This window comes from Bicyclus anynana, chromosome 21, assembly GCF_947172395.1.
Source record: "Bicyclus anynana chromosome 21, ilBicAnyn1.1, whole genome shotgun sequence".
NCBI classification, from domain to species: Eukaryota; Metazoa; Arthropoda; class Insecta; order Lepidoptera; family Nymphalidae; genus Bicyclus; species Bicyclus anynana.
Genome location: NC_069103.1, coordinates 6632567 through 6650994, shown reverse-complemented (window position 1 = coordinate 6650994; position 18428 = coordinate 6632567). Strand labels below are relative to the sequence as shown.

Genomic DNA, 18428 nt, shown 5'->3' with positions numbered 1-18428 from the left:
AGTATTACAAAATCTTACAGTTGGCATACAATGACAAATTAATTTTGTTGTATGTAAAACATTCTATAAGATGGCTGGACAAGTAAAGTGAAGTAAAATTAAATGAAAGTTTCATTCAAATAAATTTGATTTTTCGTAGTTATCTATAAGACGTTTTCATGTAGATAACTACGAAAAACGGTAAAATTCATTAGGATTACATAATTTTTATTATTGATAGTAAGTAACTCACAGAAAATGCTACAGTTTAAAAAGAACACCCTGTATTTTCTCTGATATGTAGCACAAGCAAAACTAAAATAGAATAGTATCAATAGACAAAAGTATACAATCTAGCGCACTCATTCCACTGTGAGAAACAAAAGATGGCTTTAAGCTCGATAGATATATTCCTCAGTAGACCAAGAAATGTATTGGTATTCTTAGGAATATGGTTGCCACCAAAAAGATACGCTTTGCTTTATAATCTATACAAAATCATGATTATGCTGACGCAGTACTGCTTCATACTGTTTGAGGTTATTTACGTAGTGGTAGTATGGGGGGACTTGGATGAGGTATCGGAAGCTTCGTACCTTCTGTTCACTCAAGCCACAGTTTGTTATAAGGTCTCAGTTCTCATCGCTAACAAAAAGCAGCTAAAATGTTTGTTAGATTTCATGATGCTGGATATATTTGGACCTCAGACACCGCATCATACCAAGTGAGTCTTAATTATATGCGGACGCCCTCGACTTTGTCCACGTGGAAATCAATGTAAACTTTCAATCCCTATATCATCACTTTCGGGGTTGAATTTTAAAAATTCTTAAATCACATTGTATTTCGTATTTTTTATGATTTATGAAGAAATTTGTAAACTGTAACTCTAAAATGAAGGACTTTCCATACAAACTTTCATCCCCTATTTTATCCCTTTAGAGGTAGAAATTATCAAAATCCTTTCATAGGGAATGCCTACGTCATAGTAGCTTTATGTATGCAAAGTCTCAGCTCGATCGGTTTAAAATTAACATCCCCTATTTTAACCCCTTGGGGGTAGAATTGATCAAAATTCTTTCTTAGCAGATGCCTACGTCACAACATCTACCTGCATGCCATAATTTTAGCCCAATCCCGTCTGTGGCTTGGGTTGTGCGTTGATAGAGCACTATGTCAGTCAATCACCTTTTTGAGTTAAATATATTTTGATAGTGGACGCCCGCGACCTAGACCTCTTTAATCCGGCCCTCTTGCAAAACCATTTTTAGCGGATAACTACTGACTATGGACTAGCTTCCTGACAAATTTAATTTTTGTACGATGCGATAGCCATCAATTTATAAGAATAGAAACAATTTTTTTTAATACAGTTAAAAAATATGAAATTTTTCTTAAGTACATAAGTTAATGTCTACATTTTGTTGAACGCACACGCAGGGTGCTATTCACAAATGCACGAAAAGTAAAGAATCTGTGTGCAGTTTTCCTAATAACTGCGATAATGACAGTCAGCCTGTGGGCTGTGATGCCACTCTTCGACAATGCGGAGTCAAGATTCTTTCCGTTTAAGATTTGGTAAGTTACAATTGTGTTTTCTATTCGATGAATATCAATTATTCTAACGAATTCTGCTAGTGTTAGTTAGGTTAGAGATTATTTCAGGATTTTAAAAGAGAAAGCCCATTTTTGATTGCAGAAAAGGCTTTTAACTAGTGTGCTTAATGTAAATAAATGATTTTTTCCTTTTTGATATATTTTAGATACCAAGGAATATCTGACAAAATCAAAGGTTTTCACCAGTGTGGGTTCTCATGTGATGTTAATATTTTTTTTTGTGCATTTATAACTACTTACAGGAATAAGGCTTTTTCAGTGCATTGGCGAATCTAGGATTATTTCCTAGGGTAGGCCCAGGCCCAGCTTAAGGAGCCAGCCCCTGACATACCGCTGAACAGAGTTGACACTCATTATAGAAATGTCGTTTACAATGTTTGTGGACGCTGGCCTCTGAAACGGGTCGACCGCTTTTAATATTTTGTATTTTGGTGTCCATCATAGAATTTTAAACCCAGAATTCTAGAGTGGGCACTGGAACATTTTAGGGTGAGTCCGGCCCACCCGGCCCACCCGCTATATACGCCTATGTTTCAGTGTGAATTCCAATGAGTTTGAACTTCTAAGTCAAAAGATGAAATAAATTTTAGGGTTCCTTCCCTACATGCTAAGTGAGGATGAATTTTTGCAATGCAAAACATGCAAAGTGCTAACTTAGTCTACGGAACCCTACACTGCGCGTGGCCCGACACGCACTAGGCCGGTTTTATTTATTTATTTTTATAACATGTACTAGTACATAAGTAGGTGTATCAAATAAATAAATAGATAAGTAATGATAAACTTCTCAATTTTTATTCACCAATTTTAGTAAGAACCAACCTATTTTCAGGATGCCGGTAGACGCTCAGAAGTCGCCTCAGTACGAGCTCGGGTACATTTACCAGATACTGAGCATCTATTGCAGCGCCATGTTGTTTTTCGCGGTAGACAGCACCATTTTGTCGATGGTCATGTTCGGGTGTGCCCAATTAGAAATTATTATCGATAAAATACAACAGGTATGGAAGTAAATATTGTAAATGTATACTCGTATAAGATACGTACGATATACGTCTTAAGAGAGTGTTGAAAATTAAAGCTTCGTCATTTTAAAAAAGTTTAAAGTGTGAAAGTCCGTGCTCCTACATCATCATCATCATTAACAGCCTTTGGATGTCCAACGTCCACTGCTGGACGTCGTCAGCTTGCATGGACTACCAAACACAACGTTCTCAAGCCACCAGCATCCAGCGGCTACCTGCAACCCACTTGTTGTTCTCTATTCACCTAGTGGGGGGTCGACCAACACTGCGCTTTCCGGTGCGGGGGCGCCATTCCAGCAGTATTATATTTCTTTCAGGATAATATGAGATGTAAGATCTATGTCCGGCGGTGGAAACCTTTCGGCGGATAACGATAATGAAGATGACGAATATTGGACCCTGTCGCGAGACAGTTAGCTTCGTGCCAAAAATATTATTTCATATTAAACTTCAAGGGCCTTTGACAAAGGTAGCCTCAAAGTGTGTTAATCACGACATTAACAATTACAATAGACATGATATATCTCATATCAATGTATAGATTACTATCAAACTTACTAGATTAATTTTAGTATGAGCATCATAACAAGAATGAAGTATCCCAACAAGGTGCTAGATTGGTAACTTCGCGTCGAAAAGCTCAATTCTATATGAACCCTGGGTAACGTCATCAGACGAGTCCTAAGAAGCCGCTGGATGCAGGCGGCTGTAGACCATCGTGTTTGTCCACGTCCAGTAGTAGTCCATCAGGCCATTAGCTTATGAGGAAAATGATGATATGTACCTAGTAGATGATAGTTTATGTAGATCAACCATATTATTAAGTTTTATTTTCAGTTACGAAGTACGCCATTGTCAGCAAAGATGAAGGGCGCGAAGTGTGATGAAATGATTGAAGAAAATAATAAATTGTTTAGGGAGTGCTTTCAACAACATCAAGCTGTTATAAGGTATATGATATATACATACATAATTTATTTTGTATATTAACACAGGTAGGTAAAGTATTAATACATTATTTTGTTTTTATACCTGAGGAAAGCGTTTGAAAATACAACGACTACAATCAATAGACTGCAGCTTGAATAATAAAACATTGATTCAAGGCGGAATTATATTTGTCTGACGTGTCATGTCGTGACGCATCAAAACAGAATCGGTATTAAACATTTTGTATGTGACACATCAGAAACCATCACGACATGTCACGTCAGTCAGTGTAAACGATGCCATACAAAATGTATGATACCGATTCTGTTCTGATGCGTTACGACACGACACGTCAGACAAATATAAATTCGGCTTAAACGCAGACTAATATAATTTAGATTATTTACCTTACGGGTGCCACGCTTTTAGTAAACTTAAATAAAATTAATGTTCCAGGTTTATTGAAATGTTGGAGAATACATTCCACGCGAATATATTTTTCCAACTTTGCTGCACAGTGGGGATCATCTGCATTATTGGACTACGGATAACTATTGTAAGGACATTTTTGGGATAAAAAAGTACCTATACAATAGGTACTTTACATAGTTCGAAGAGCCGATGGACGTTGGAATCCGTAAGTGCTGGAATAGCCACCCCGCACCGGAAAGCGCAGTGTTGGTCGACTAGGTGGACCGAGGTCATCAGAGAGCCGCTGGATGCTGGCAGCCCGGTACCGTTTTGTTTGGAAGTCCATGTAAGAGGCCTATTTCCATCTGCTGTGGATGATAATGATGTACTTAGAGGGGTTTTTAATTTAAATGGCTGATACACTACACCCAATTAGTTTATTTTGAAATAAGTGATAGCTGTCCTGTACCCATCTGTGGTATAATATTCTAATATCTATGATATCTTCGGATCAGCCCCCCTACCCAAGTGGCACGTCGATTTTCTTTCTACGATCGCTAACGCTTAGAAAACTAGAAAGATGTATGGGAATGACAGATCTTGATCACGTCACCTGTCGATAGCAAATGTCATTCCCATACATCTTTCTAGTTTTCGAAGCATAAGCGATTGTAGAAAAAGAATCGACGTGCCAGTTGGCTAGGGGGCAGTTTGTTGCCCTACATACGTATACGAGTAGGTAGGGTAGGTGTTTTTGTTCCGCACCATTGGTGTTGTGTCCTTAATTCCGTTTCGCTCCATTCCTCTTTGATTAACACAACAGACTTATGGTATCTTGTAAATATTCCGTTTATATTATGAGGTAAGGACCCAGTGGCGTAGCTTACTTTGTAGGGGCCCTATATCAAAGTTAGGGGGCCCATTAGACGAGCAGAAAAATCCCTTAAATCTTTTGGTTTTTTTCTCCGGGAAGCAGCAAATTAAGTGAGATTGTGGTTTAAATTTTACTAATTTTTGCTTTCACCCGTAAGGGGTCCGTATCATTGATATGTCTGGTACGGCGATAGCTACGCCCTTGTAATGATCTGTATTTTTTTTTTATTCTTTACAAGTTCGCCCTTGACTGCAATCTCACCTGATGGTAAGTGACGATGCAATCTAATATGGAAGCGGGCTAACTTGTTAAGAGGAGGATGAAAATCCAAACCCTTTTCGGTTTCTACACGACATCGTACCGGAACGCTTAATCGCTTGGCGGTACGTTTATGTCGGTAGGGTGGTAGCCACGGCCGAAGCCTCCCACCAGCCAGACCTGGACCAATTAAGAAAACCTCAATCGGCCCAGCCGGGGATCGAACCCAGGACCTCCGTCTTGTAAATCCACTTACCACTGCGCCACAGAGGCCGTCATTATAACAAAGGAAATCTTTTGTAACTTAGACAGAGCCGAGCAGCGTCCAGTTCTACTCCATGTTGAACTATATGGCAACCATGCTGTCACAATTGTTCCTATATTGCTGGTGTGGAAGTGAGCTCACTACTAAGGTAAAATTTAATTAACTATGTAGGAATACCTATTAAGTTTAATAAAGTCCTGCCGATCGAATTTTGAGTACCTACGTGAAGCCTACCTACTTCAGCGGGTGAATCCTCTGGGGATGCCCCTACAAGGTCTATGAATTCTACTGTTAGTCAGGTAAGATAGGTACATATTAAGGTACCCATTTGTTTAAATTTTTCACGAAGGTGATTCTAGCGCACACCATTGACGATCAATTTATTCTCACGTTTCTGCAGTACCCACGACTATAATTGATCGTGTATTGGTTGCTGCGTGCATGACGGCTCGACTTATAAAACGACTTCGCTGCCGTTTGCGATGCAGAAACGTAGGAATAATTGACCGTCAATGGCTGACTTAATTTAAATAAATCAATAAATAATAAATAAATAAATATACTTAAAAAATACACATCACTATCTAGCCCCAAAGTAAGCATACAGAGTAGCTTGTGTTATGGGTGCTAAGATAGTTGATATTATAATATTAATATACAATTATATACTACATATAAATACTTATATAATGTATAAATACACACAGACACTGGAAAACACTCATGCTCATCACACAAATATTTTCCAGTTGTGGGAATCGAACCCACGGCCGTGGATGCAGAAAGCAGGGTCACTACCCACTGCGCCACGCGGCCGTCATTTAAAGACCTATCGATCGGATTTCTCTGCAAAAACTGTTTTACTTATTATATATTTTGTACGATAATAAAAGAAAGTATAAGGTAAATTTCGTATTAGAGCCACTCAGTCACAAAGATGTAATCAGCAAAAAGCAATCTCTATTTGAAAAGGGATCAACAAAGCCTTGTTTCAGACGGGGGATTAGTGCCCATTTTTCTTACAGCGTTCTTTCTCGTGAAAGGAAAATAACGGTAGGTACATCACAGCGGTCGATACCGTCTGTAGCTCTGTGGGTTTATTTTTGTTCTAGTTGTTTACTAACTAGCTACCTTTTGTTCAATGGCGTGCATAAGATCTTTAAGTAGGGCAGGCACTATACCTTCTGAAGAATAATATTACTGAGACGGGCAGCGTGACGTCAGGAATGTGTATTCAGCAATGAAAATCTTCGTATAGTTCCAACAAAGTGTATTATCACCAACAAAGATCGCGCTCGACTGACTACCAGACGACAAAATAATTACCGACTATGACTCAAACAGTTTTACAATTCAAAAATGGTTTCTGTATCTTACAACTACTTTTTAATTAAACAGTTTTACGGCTTAGTCTAACATTATGAAATTAATATCATTATAATATTTAAATTAATTATAAAATGTAAATAGTTTACTTTAATCTGAGTTTAAATAATAAAGCTAAAGATAGAATCTTTAGGTTTAGTCAAATCAGTATCTTATAAACGAAAAACTGTAATCATGACATTGAAGAATTATTATCAGCAAATAACAGACAATGTTTATAATAACATATAGATAGTTTAGTATATTTATAGTTTGTTAGATGGAACTCGCAGGCCCTCGTAACAATTAGTTTTTATTTTAGTTCTTAATTTCTCCTTAGATACATAGGTACCTTCTGAAGAATTCGTTTTTATTTTAGTTCTTAATTTCTCCTTAGATTAGTAGGTACCTACGCTTGAGGGCTTTATCGGTAGGGAGGTAACCAACCAAGACCGAAGTCCACTACGAGACTACACCTGAATCAATGAAGGACATTATTTAAAGGACAAAGGTTGTTAGATTTAATTGATTTTTTGACATAGGTATTAGGTAGGTATGTATTATTTGTCATTATAGAGCCAAGATTTACGAGAATGGCTGTACCAGTCGCCGTGGTACGAGCAAGACGCCACGTTCAGAAAGTCGTTACTCATCGCCATGGAGCGGATGAAAAGACCAATCATTCTCAAAGCTGGACATTACATTCCGCTTTCACGGCCTACATTTGTTTCTGTAAGTACTGTACTACTTAGTATAAGGGCAAGACCAGACTTTGATTACTACTACCTACTTAGCAACATAAGGACGAGTCCAGGCTTGTGTAGATACTTATTGCGCATAAGAAAACGAAAAATCAGCAGAGCCTCGTGTGAAAGAGTACTGTTTTTCCTAAAAGGTATTGTCGCTAAGCGGAGTTGTTGTATCTATTCCAATATTTAGGATATTATGTTTGAAAGCAGTGGCGTGCATGAGGTTTTTAACTGGGTAGGCTTAATACATAGTTACAATTACAAAATGGAAAATCACTCATACAGGTTCAGTCCTCAGAGCTGCCAGCGCATATTTTACATGTTACCTGTAGCTAGCCTTCAGTGCACGCCACTAGGGTGCTGGTGTAAAGTACAGGTACTTGTAACACCTCAGATAAAATTACCGGCAGTTGAGCTTGTGAGGTAGCTATACGTTAGGTCAATCAGATGTGTGGTTTTTTTACCGCAATTTTCGGCAATCTTATGGAGGTTCCTACGTACCTAACTAATTTTATTATAACCACAGAAAACATATGCCTATCTACTTAGTGAAATTAAAATATGCAAATTTTCTTTTTTCAGATCTTAAGATCGTCGTACTCCTATTTCGCAGTACTGAATCAAGCGAAATGATTAAAAAATAAAATTATGTCCATGTTTAATTATCGCAATAGGTGCATATAAACCTACTACCTATACGTACATCATCATCCTGTTGAAATATCATCGCACTACTATTATAAAGAGGAAAGATTTGTTTGTTTGTTTGCATTGAATAGTCTCCGAAACTACTGAACCGATATGAAAAATTCTTTCACTGTTGGGAAGCTACACTATCCCTGGGTGATGCAGACTATATTTTATCCCCGTATTCCTAGGGGAATGGACCCTACGCGGGTGAAACCGCGTGGCATCTGTCAGTTATTCTCAAGAATAGTTTATATATCTAGTACCTCCGCAGCGCCATATTACCGCTTCATTTCGTCAAAATAGCGAGTGAAAAATTGTTAGGTGCTGCGGGTCTATAGGTTATTAGTCTAAGTGTACGTAAAGTATTGTTATTGATATTTATGTAGGTTAGGTTCGGTTCTTGACATCACGCATGAAAAATCAAATGTTAGCCTTAGACTAAGTAATAAATCTATGGTGTTAGTTAAGCAAAGCACACCACACTCGGCTTAAATTATTTTAAAGGGAAAGAGGTTTAAAAAAATAAAATATCCATAATCACAAATGAATTGTTTTATTCATAGGTAAACCGTGTATCACATATGCGTTGTGTACATCCACGACATTTTAGGCGTAAAAGTGTGCTTAGTTTATGAAAAATTATGAAAAAATACACATTTTTCAACACTCAACGACGCTTAACTATATTTTAAAAATTTAATCATAACTGTAAATTCGTGCGTACAAATTAAAGGCGAGCGTGTATCAAAGAATAACAACCATGTATGTCACAATTGTAAGGCTGAGTGTAGACATTCGCAGAAGCAGTTCAGCGCAGCGCAGTACTGAGTAGCTTTTGTATACGGCAATTTAATTTTAATTGATGTCAACCACAGTCTGTAAGCAACTAAAAAATGTTACATAAAAGCAATGAAAATTAGAGGCGATCTGTAGATTTTAGTGTAGGTACCTAGTATAAGTAGGTACACAACTTCTTTGAGTTTTGTAAAAGTATCGACAGAAATCGTTTATGTGCATACTTTTATACTAGTAAGTGTTTTATAAGAGAAGTCTTGTTAGGTATATTTTCCAACTGAGTTAACTACAGTAGCATACGCTTCATCTGGTATGTCTTTAGAGACGCTATGTCGACCTATATCTTTAGTCTTTTGATCGTAACGCACAACGCTACATTGTGCGACATGCGGTGTCGGACACATAATCACATAAAACACGTCTAGAATGGTGTTTCTGTTTTGTTCCGTCACAGTCAGCGTCAGCGGCGAACCGCAAGCGCGATGGAGTGGGGAGCGGTTCTACGTACTGCGCGACATCATTCTCGTTCATTCGCGGCGGTTTGTATCACGGATTTAATAATGGACTTGTTCGAAGACAATTTGATAGATACGTCTACTCTGGTAGCTTCGGCAAAATCAACTTATAAACGTTGCATTTGAACCGCACAACGCAGCGATCATCATCAAGAGACCAAAGCGTAAGACCTGCGTCCTGCGCTGCGCTGTATTACATTGTATCCTTAGCTTTACTTGCATAGGTACCTCGGATAAATTACAATGCAAATACCAGTTTTATACTGTGATCAGTGATTATTTTTAGCGGCTTATTATTATCACAGTGACTATTATTAAAGAACTGAAATAAAATAAAAGAATTTTTCTAAAAAATTAAAAATAGGCACATTACACGAACTTCTGGTAAGTACCTACATTTAAAAATTATACATTACCTTATGCATAAGTAACTTTTTTGCACATATTAATCGGGTTTTTATAGAGTAAGTTGATTTTGATATTTTCAATTGGTATGTTACAATTACGTATTGGTAAAGAAAAAAAAACAATCACTTTAAATACCAAAAGTAAAACATAACAGTCTATAGTTACCACTAAAATAAAAAGTAGTATTTACATCAAGCTAAACTTGTAGCCGACGACTTTGTTACACTTCAAATACAAAACGACTATATTTTTTATTATTATATATATTTTACATTTAGTCGTTATATTAAAAAAAAAACTTTTTCCAAGCGAATAACATCATTAAGAATATTAACAATCAGTCAGTTTGAAAAGCTCAAATTCCAAACCTTGGGATTTTAAAACATTAAAGCGTACGAATTACATTGCAAACATTGTTTAAAATACATGCAAAGGGAACGTACCCATACTATGTGTCGTTACCCATTTTGCACAACATTTTACCTCCCAAAACCTCCCTTAAAACCGAAAGGATTGCATTGATCAATCGCTAGTTTAAATTTTTGCGAAAGAGATTTATTTATTTATATATAAGTACTTTACTGCACAAAAGAAAAACAAAGAATAAAGAAGAAAACATAGTAAACAAGGTATGTGCAAAGGCGGTCTTGTTGCTTATAGCATCATCTGGCAGACCTTTGGATAAAAGAATTAATGAGATGTCTGGCCAGTAACTTTAATAGACATAGACTAATAAAATAGGCAGACGGTATCTCCCTGTCAAACACCATAATGGCGCAGCGTATATATGTGTGTGTGTATTGTCCGATATAGTGTTACAAGTTCCTCGATGCTATTGTAGAGGTATCACTGTACTGTATAAAATAAGAGCTTATTTGATGACTTGAGCTCAGTTGTTTGTTAGGCAGCATAGACACCGTCACGCTGCCAGTCGCGTTAGTGATTTTGCGCAATGTTTTGTGTTGTAATTATTGATAAGGCTTTGTGTTGGAATTATTGTTTATCATAAAATTAGTGTAGGCATGGAGATCATATCGGACAGGGAAGGTGAGTGTTACTGCATTCTAAAAGGATCCTTTAAACCTACTCTCAAGGTCACATGTCCTGGGACCTGCTCGAGGTGTTTCCTCTGCCACAAAATGGTCCAATTACTGACGTTGCTACCTGCCACGTCACAATAGGAAATTAATGGTGATCTGTTTTCGAATGTGCATCAGTGTGCGTCTTGGCGTGTACGTAAGTATATTCGAACAGGCAGAATTCAGGTGCGTCACTTTTTAGTTCAGGAGACGGTGTCTGGACTTTTTATTACGTCTATGCACTCACTAGGACGTGTATCACTTCTCGTAGTCTACGAACTTAGCAGTTTTTTAATAAATACAATATTTTTTATTATTTTTGTTGTTTTGAAATAAATAACGTAACAAATAATGGGATGTAAAAATAATAAAATAAAAAAAAAAACGATTTTTTATTGTTTCATTTTCAATCAATTTTAAAAGCAGTAGGTATGTAAGAAATCATGAGAAATTTATTCACTGTAATATCCGATAATTGCATTTATTTACATGTTAGGTACTTTTTAGTTTTATGACGTGATTACATATCAATAAAAAAAATTCAAAATTACAATTTAAAAATTACAAATACACAGTACATGAAATTTACTATAAAACACAGTAACAAACATACAGTTTTAAAAATACAGCCCACAAATATAAAAAAAAAACACAACCGATTTTTTTAAATGTTAAGATCACAACTTCGAAAAAACTTTGCACGGTCACCCTTGTGCCATTCTGTAGTGTAGATTATAGTGCCAACATATCTGACCTGGACAAAGATTTTATACACGTCGAAACTGAGGTAAAGTGTAGGTAAAGTGGCTAATTGTCTTAATTTCATTTAGCCGCATATAAACAACAAAAGTAATTTATATAATGTAAATAAATACCACAATGTACTGTAACTAACACAATGAGTTAAGTATTAACATCGTGGCGGTCGCCATTTTGAAAAACATTATACTGAAATCGCAACTACAGGGACACCCTCACCAGGCCTATTCACTAATTTGGTCTTTAATAACAACCTATTAAAATAAACATCAAAGCAACTAAGAAATGTCATCTATCTACTGTTTGATATCCACGTAAGGGCTGTCAGTAAGCATCGGATGATATTTGTAACATAGAATCTCAATTTCGTATAGGTATGTCAACTAACATACGTCAAAGTTAGTGAATTAGCCTGCAGGCCAGATAAGTTTGAGACATTAAAGGCGCATCAAATGTGTAAAGAAAGAAAACTTTAGGGAATAATAGATACCATATCAAAAGTTGATGGTTACCAACGCAAAATATACTGCGATAAAAAAAATAGCGCAATTTTACATCAATAACAATTTATAGAGCCAATAAATTATTTTGACGTCAATAGTCTTTACAAAAAAAAAAAAAAAACATTGGCGATTTTAAATAATCATGCATATAGGTACTACATCAATGATTTTATACTATTAGATATGGCACTAGCGCGTCGAAAACTGAGGCGAACAGAGTCACACAATTGGTTTAATTTAATTTAGTCGCATAGTAAACAACGAAAGTTATTTGAGCACCCACCTAAATATTGTCTACAATGGCGAGTTTTGTGTCCAGGAAGTGTAAAAACTATATATACATAAATATATAATGTAAGTTAAACATAAAAATTGTGCATGTGTGCGCCCAGTGGTGTGCACTTTATAAATGCAAAAAAGCACTGCCTATCCTAAGGACTCACTACAAACCTATGTTGGACCACAGAATACATAGTTGGACAAGGGTTTTTCCAATTTTTACTTATAGTCCATACCCTAGTTAAAAACCTTATGCACGCTGTGTGCGCCTAGTGAAGTAGCTGAGTTTGGAACACTTTTTGCAGTGATTTTGTTGGCACGTACTGGTAACGTATCTAATAGTATAAAATCATTGTACTGCACGCATTAAAATCGCCAAATTGAAAACAATATTATATACAAACAAACAATAACATATTTTCGAACGAGTTACAAACCTCGCGACACAATTTTTAATAATAAATTTTGAAATTTTGTAATATCTAACAAATACTTAATTAATTGTTCGAAATCTAACAGATAAAAATAAAATATACAACGAAAAAAAATATGAAGGCTTTCCGGAAAATTGTATAAAACTTTTGGCAAAGTAACACTATTTAAATTATAGTTAAAGTTAAAAGCCACTACATTCGACTACTGTGACAGACTCTTACTATATTATTAGGTCTAGGGCTTTATAAGTATAATTTCTTGTGGCAACATCGAACTGACTCTAAAACGACAATTTCATTACATTTTTTGTTAGGCTGCTTTATTAAATATGCCACAAGAACTAATTGGACTAAGAACCTGCGATAGTCCAGTTCCTCAATTTAGAAATGCCAAAAGTACAGTGTTTCTGGCATAGGTAATGTACCTGATGCAAGTGATGATGCAATCTTAGATGAACGCGGACTAACTTGGTAGTAGGATGAAAATCCACACCCATTTCGGTTTCTACACGACATCGTACCGGAACACTAAATCACTTAGCGCTACGTTTTAACCGGTAGGGTGGTAACTATCAAGGGCCTAAGCCTCCCGCCAGCCAGACCGGGTCCATTTAAGAAAACCAGGACTTCCGTTTTGTAAATCATACCGCAGCACCAAGGAGACAGTCAAAAAAGGTACATCAGGCTATACAGGCCCTCCTAAACGATATCTATTTTAAGAATATTACTGTAAAAATATAATAGCTACATACAATGCTATGCGATCATCTACGTCGCTGTCTTTTCAGAAACACTTATGTAATGGAGATAATGGTTAACTACTTTTTGACAAGATTACTATTGGCTAATTTACGAAACAGTCTAAGCAAGACTAAATAGTACCTAATGGCTAGACCTCTAAAGCTAAAACTAAATATATGCATAATCAAAACTCTATCGGCCTTATTTATAAACATGGATTATGATTTACACGTCAAATTTCTTCGAAGTAACTTTAAACTTCTCTATGAATCTTAATCCATGGTTATGGATATGGGGGTACTTACCTAAATTATATTATAATAATCAGAACATCATTGTCATAATTTTAGAGGTTATATTACAAATATTAATGATTAATTATAAAGAGATAAAAATGCGATACTTATCAATGTGTATAATTTTTATTGTAAATTCAAATGACAACATTTATAAAGGTCACTTTAAGCGGGTAGTTACTATTTAGTCCTCCTTCCCAGAAAATGGAGCCATGGAGAAAATTTGTTAAATATTGGAGAAACATCAATCAAGTTTAATGATACCAGTATTTTTGAAGAATAAGGAAAAAAGAATAGAATAAAAATACAAAGTACTCGAATTGTATTAATAAAAGTACAAGCGAGCAAATTTAGAAGGCATGATTCTCCATAGCTCCATAGCATAAATATTGGCATAGACTAAAGAAAAGACCATCTTGGTGATATTACAACAATAATAACAAAAACTGTACGGTTTAAAAATCTGCCATGCCTTTTTCACTGTCTATGGTTCATAGCTCAACTTTTAGATCTGAATTTCTTTTTTTCAATTGCATTTGTAAACAACTTCATTCATACCAATTTGTTGTTCTTTAGTCTATGACCAATCAAACAAACCTTTTGCCCCGCATGTTTAATGGCACACTTTATATCAAACCTACGAATAATTGCATGGTCCTGTAATCGATATTAATTCCATAATTATAATTATTATTTAGATCGAAGATATAAGTAGTCAATTTTTATAACAAACTATGAAAATATATATTTCTTCATCATCGTGCCCGAATCGCATAGTTTTTTTTTTTTACATTAAACTACGCAGTTTTGAGCAAATTATTTTCGATTTCGGAAGCTAGCTACCCGTTAGTACTGTCTTTTATATGTGGCTCGTCATAAGATACGCAGCACAATAATATTTTATGATCATATTGGGATTTAATGTCAATAAAATTAAGGCAAGAATTGAATAAAAAAAAAAAACATATTACATAATCAACATAATTAGAATAATTTCAATAACAACAATAAATTTAAAATGGATTTAAAATATCTATTTGGTTGTATAAAAAGGCCTCGTGAAAATTCAACTTAAATTATGTTTATTATTAGAAAGGGTTGAATTTTATTTTAATAACATATAACTAGTCACTACATCTGAAAATACATGTATAAATGAAGACAAAGGGTTATTTGGAAAAACAGCCACTGTCAGTTCTGGTAAATTTTATACTACAAGCAAAAAACCATGTTTACCTTGGTTGTTTATCCATATATCAAAGAAAGTTTAACTACTGATACCGCTTGACTAAGACGCTTTTACGAAAAAGTGTCATTTACGTTTGATAGACATCATTATAATGAAACCATAGACACGAAAATCACATTTTGTTTACATTGGTTGTTCTTCCAAATCACCCTTTTTATTTAAAAAAAAAACTTTTGTTCTTAAAACCAATTTGATTAATAAGAGATGATGGCATTATCAACCTCTCAGTAATTCAAATGTTCGTGAATACTTGGCCTTTTTATTACCTTTGGATTAAAATCAAGATTTATCTAGGCACTACGTATTATTTTATCTACGTCGAATACTCTAAACGCCGACAATCCAATACTTGTGACATAATACATTTACGGGAATACAAAATCCTACTGAAAGACCTCACGAATCTTTGGTCTTTAGAAAACGTTGAATAAATTCTTTGGTAGTAATAGTACATGATATAAGCGAAAAGCAAAGATCGTAGGAGAATCTAAAAATTACGTAAAATCTGTTCTTACCAGTAAATGGTTTTATTAATATAAAAGTTTGCGCGTATTAAGACTTTTTCATTATTAATTATAAGGCAAGTGAAATGTGCAGCTAAAATTATCTTTATCCCATCAGATATCAAGCTACGTGGATTGTCGGCAACTAATAAAACAAACTTATTATAATAATTGTAAATTTCATTAAGCTACATTCAATTGCAACATATTCATACATTTCCTTACATCCAAATATACAAAATGAGGTACATACAAAACGGTTAACACAAATAATTTGTACACAGTTTTCATTGTTTGTTCGCTTGTTAAGAACAAAAGGCAAGCCCATAATAACACAAAATAATTTGTGACGGAAAATTATAATTATAATTCATAAAAATATGATAACAGGCAAATTACATAGCTGAGTCCTCGTCTTCGCAGTATAGGTGTGCGTGACGACAAAAGGAACGAGAGAGGTGCGGGCGACAACACGCGCTACTGTAAAATAATGAATAAATGAAGAATGGTACTGTTTCCAACTCATTCGCTCCCCTATTGAAATAATTGAATGAAGAATGGTACTGCTGCTCCTATTGAATGAATGGTACTGCTATAACATTCGCTCCCCCATTGAATGAATGTAGAATGGTACTGCTATAACATTCGCTCCCCAATTGAATGAATGAATGAATGAAGAATGGTACTGTAATTACATTCGCTCCCCTATTGGATGGATGAATGAAGAACGGTACTGCTATCCCATTCGCTCCCCCATTGAATGAATGAAGAATGGTACTGCTATCCCATTCGCTCCCCTATTGAATGAATGAATGAATGAAGAATTGTACTGCTATCCCATTCGCTCCCCTATCGAATGGATGAATGACGAATGCTCCTGGCGCCCGCTCCTCACTCGTTCACCGCTACCATGGTACTCCCGCAACCCCGTACTGCGCGAGAGACGATTTAGCTAAGCAGTTCGACTCTAAATGCATTACGTAATACTTATTATTCAAAAAATCATGACATCATTCTGTTTTATAACCTAATTCTTATGGTGACTTTACGGACTTACCTTTAAATTTAATTTTCCATTTATTTCATTCACTAAATCAATGTTGTATTTAATTCATATAATACTAATAATAATTGTAAATTAAAATATAATGTATAATCGATGGAAATGCAAATTATACAAATGAAAATTTTTTGAACAAACTTATTTAATAAAATTAAAAAAAATGTTATTTAAATTCATTGTATTCATTTACATGAATAATATCATTTTATTATAAATATATAATAATAATACATAAAAGTTAACATAAATTGGCATTTCCATTGAAGTAGATTGCTAATTCTCTAACGAATACTACCGAATATTGTGGGCAATGTAAATGCAGATATATCTGGGGAAACACAATCAAGCCAAAAGGGTTTAGGATTATTATATAAAACATGTGTGATACTTGGAATTTGAGGACATATAATTTGACGACTCATAACTCATGTAAAGTGGTATTTATAATAATGGAGACTTAATTTTCCGGACCATTTTCTGGTCAAAAATTTGATATCCCGACTGAACATAAGAAGAGATAAACACGCGACGGCAAAAAAAAGAAAAAAAAAGGTATTGTATTTTTGACGATGAGTAATAATTTCTTTAAATCTCTCAGAATAAATAACCGACATAAAATCCAAACTCCACTCCAAAAAGGTATTTGCAGGATTTTTTTACTACAACTAAGGACCACCACTTTCTGATAAGAATGAATATTATGAAGTGTCTATATGTGTTTTGTCATTATCTTACTTTAGGTATGACAAAATTTGTGAATAATCTATCCAACACTTATTAGAAATAGCCCGGACCTAAATGTTGTAAAGATATTGTAGAGTCCGTTTAGATTCGTCGGTTTTTCGCGGAATATTAAAATAAACATAACTAAAGTCAACAATAAAAGAACTTTAGTCCTTGCCTTTAATTATCCGGATGTTCGAATATCATATTACTTTCCGAGATCAGTCAATCGAGTCTCCATATTATATAACCACCCAACAACGTATCGAAGTCGTATGTACAATTCTCCTTTTTTCATTGGGATCCTTTTGACTGGACGGGTTTTCGGTTACTGTAAACCGACTCAATGAAGAAGTCTGGTGTGCAAAAGCCATTTCTTACATCTAGAAACATCGAAAGCTACTTCTCAATTGAGCCGGATTACACGTTAACCGCACATTGGGCACTTTATACGAGATCTATTACCTATTTCGATATTTTTTGTCTACTACGACGTACTATGGCTGTGAACTGTGGCGAAATGCTTGGCAACTACAGTCAAAACCTGGTTGTTTGACTAGACGAGTTTTAAATACTCCGATTACTACGATATAATTACAACAAATACAAAACTATAATACTAATAAACTTAAAACACACCATTCTCGGTTATAGGATAACACGCTGGAATTTTAGAAAGGGAAAACATTTGGAGATTCCTAAAATTTGAGCGATATACAAAAATTTCTGGAATAAGTTCATTACAATATAAACTTCAAACGATTCACTCGCGATATCGACGCATTCCTTAAATTTATTGACTCACCTCAACCTTATTATTAGCCAGTACCTAAAAACAATAAAGTTAGAGTTTAAATATTTACCTATTTAGCTTTTGATAAGAATTATTAATCGTCTTCGTCCGAGAAGGCCTCTCAA

The 18428-nt window shown here is 35.1% G+C and overlaps 2 protein-coding genes across 4 annotated transcripts in view; one reads left to right on the top strand and one right to left on the bottom strand.

The window, feature by feature from the left end:
* Positions 1-365: 365 nt before the first annotated feature.
* Positions 366-8570, top strand: LOC128199300 (odorant receptor 43a-like). Its single transcript, XM_052888258.1, has 8 exons — positions 366-703; positions 1420-1557; positions 2429-2597; positions 3459-3571; positions 4008-4107; positions 5403-5507; positions 7301-7456; positions 8056-8570. Exons 1-8 carry the CDS (start codon positions 366-368, stop codon positions 8104-8106), a joined length of 1170 nt encoding a protein of 389 aa, XP_052744218.1. The 3' UTR covers positions 8107-8570.
* Positions 8571-8700: 130 nt separating this feature from the next.
* LOC112057021 (spastin) overlaps positions 8701-18428 on the bottom strand; it is a 49789-nt gene continuing 40061 nt past the window's right edge. For all 3 annotated transcript variants that reach the window (XM_024097519.2, XM_024097524.2, XM_024097512.2), the window contains one exon: positions 8701-18339. The gene's annotated coding sequence lies outside the window, so the exon portion shown is untranslated. The remainder of the gene's footprint in view (positions 18340-18428) is intronic.

What these genes read in the sequence shown, in the direction of transcription:
- LOC128199300 (XM_052888258.1), top strand. Translation starts at nt 366, where the DNA reads ATGGCTTTAAGCTCGATAGATATATTCCTCAGTAGACCAAGAAATGTA. An exon ending in TTATCGATAAAATACAACAG is followed by an intron (nt 2,598 to 3,458) that starts GTATGGAAGTAA and finishes TTTTATTTTCAG; the next exon opens with TTACGAAGTACGCCATTGTC. An exon ending in TTGGACTACGGATAACTATT is followed by an intron (nt 4,108 to 5,402) that starts GTAAGGACATTT and finishes TTTGTAACTTAG; the next exon opens with ACAGAGCCGAGCAGCGTCCA.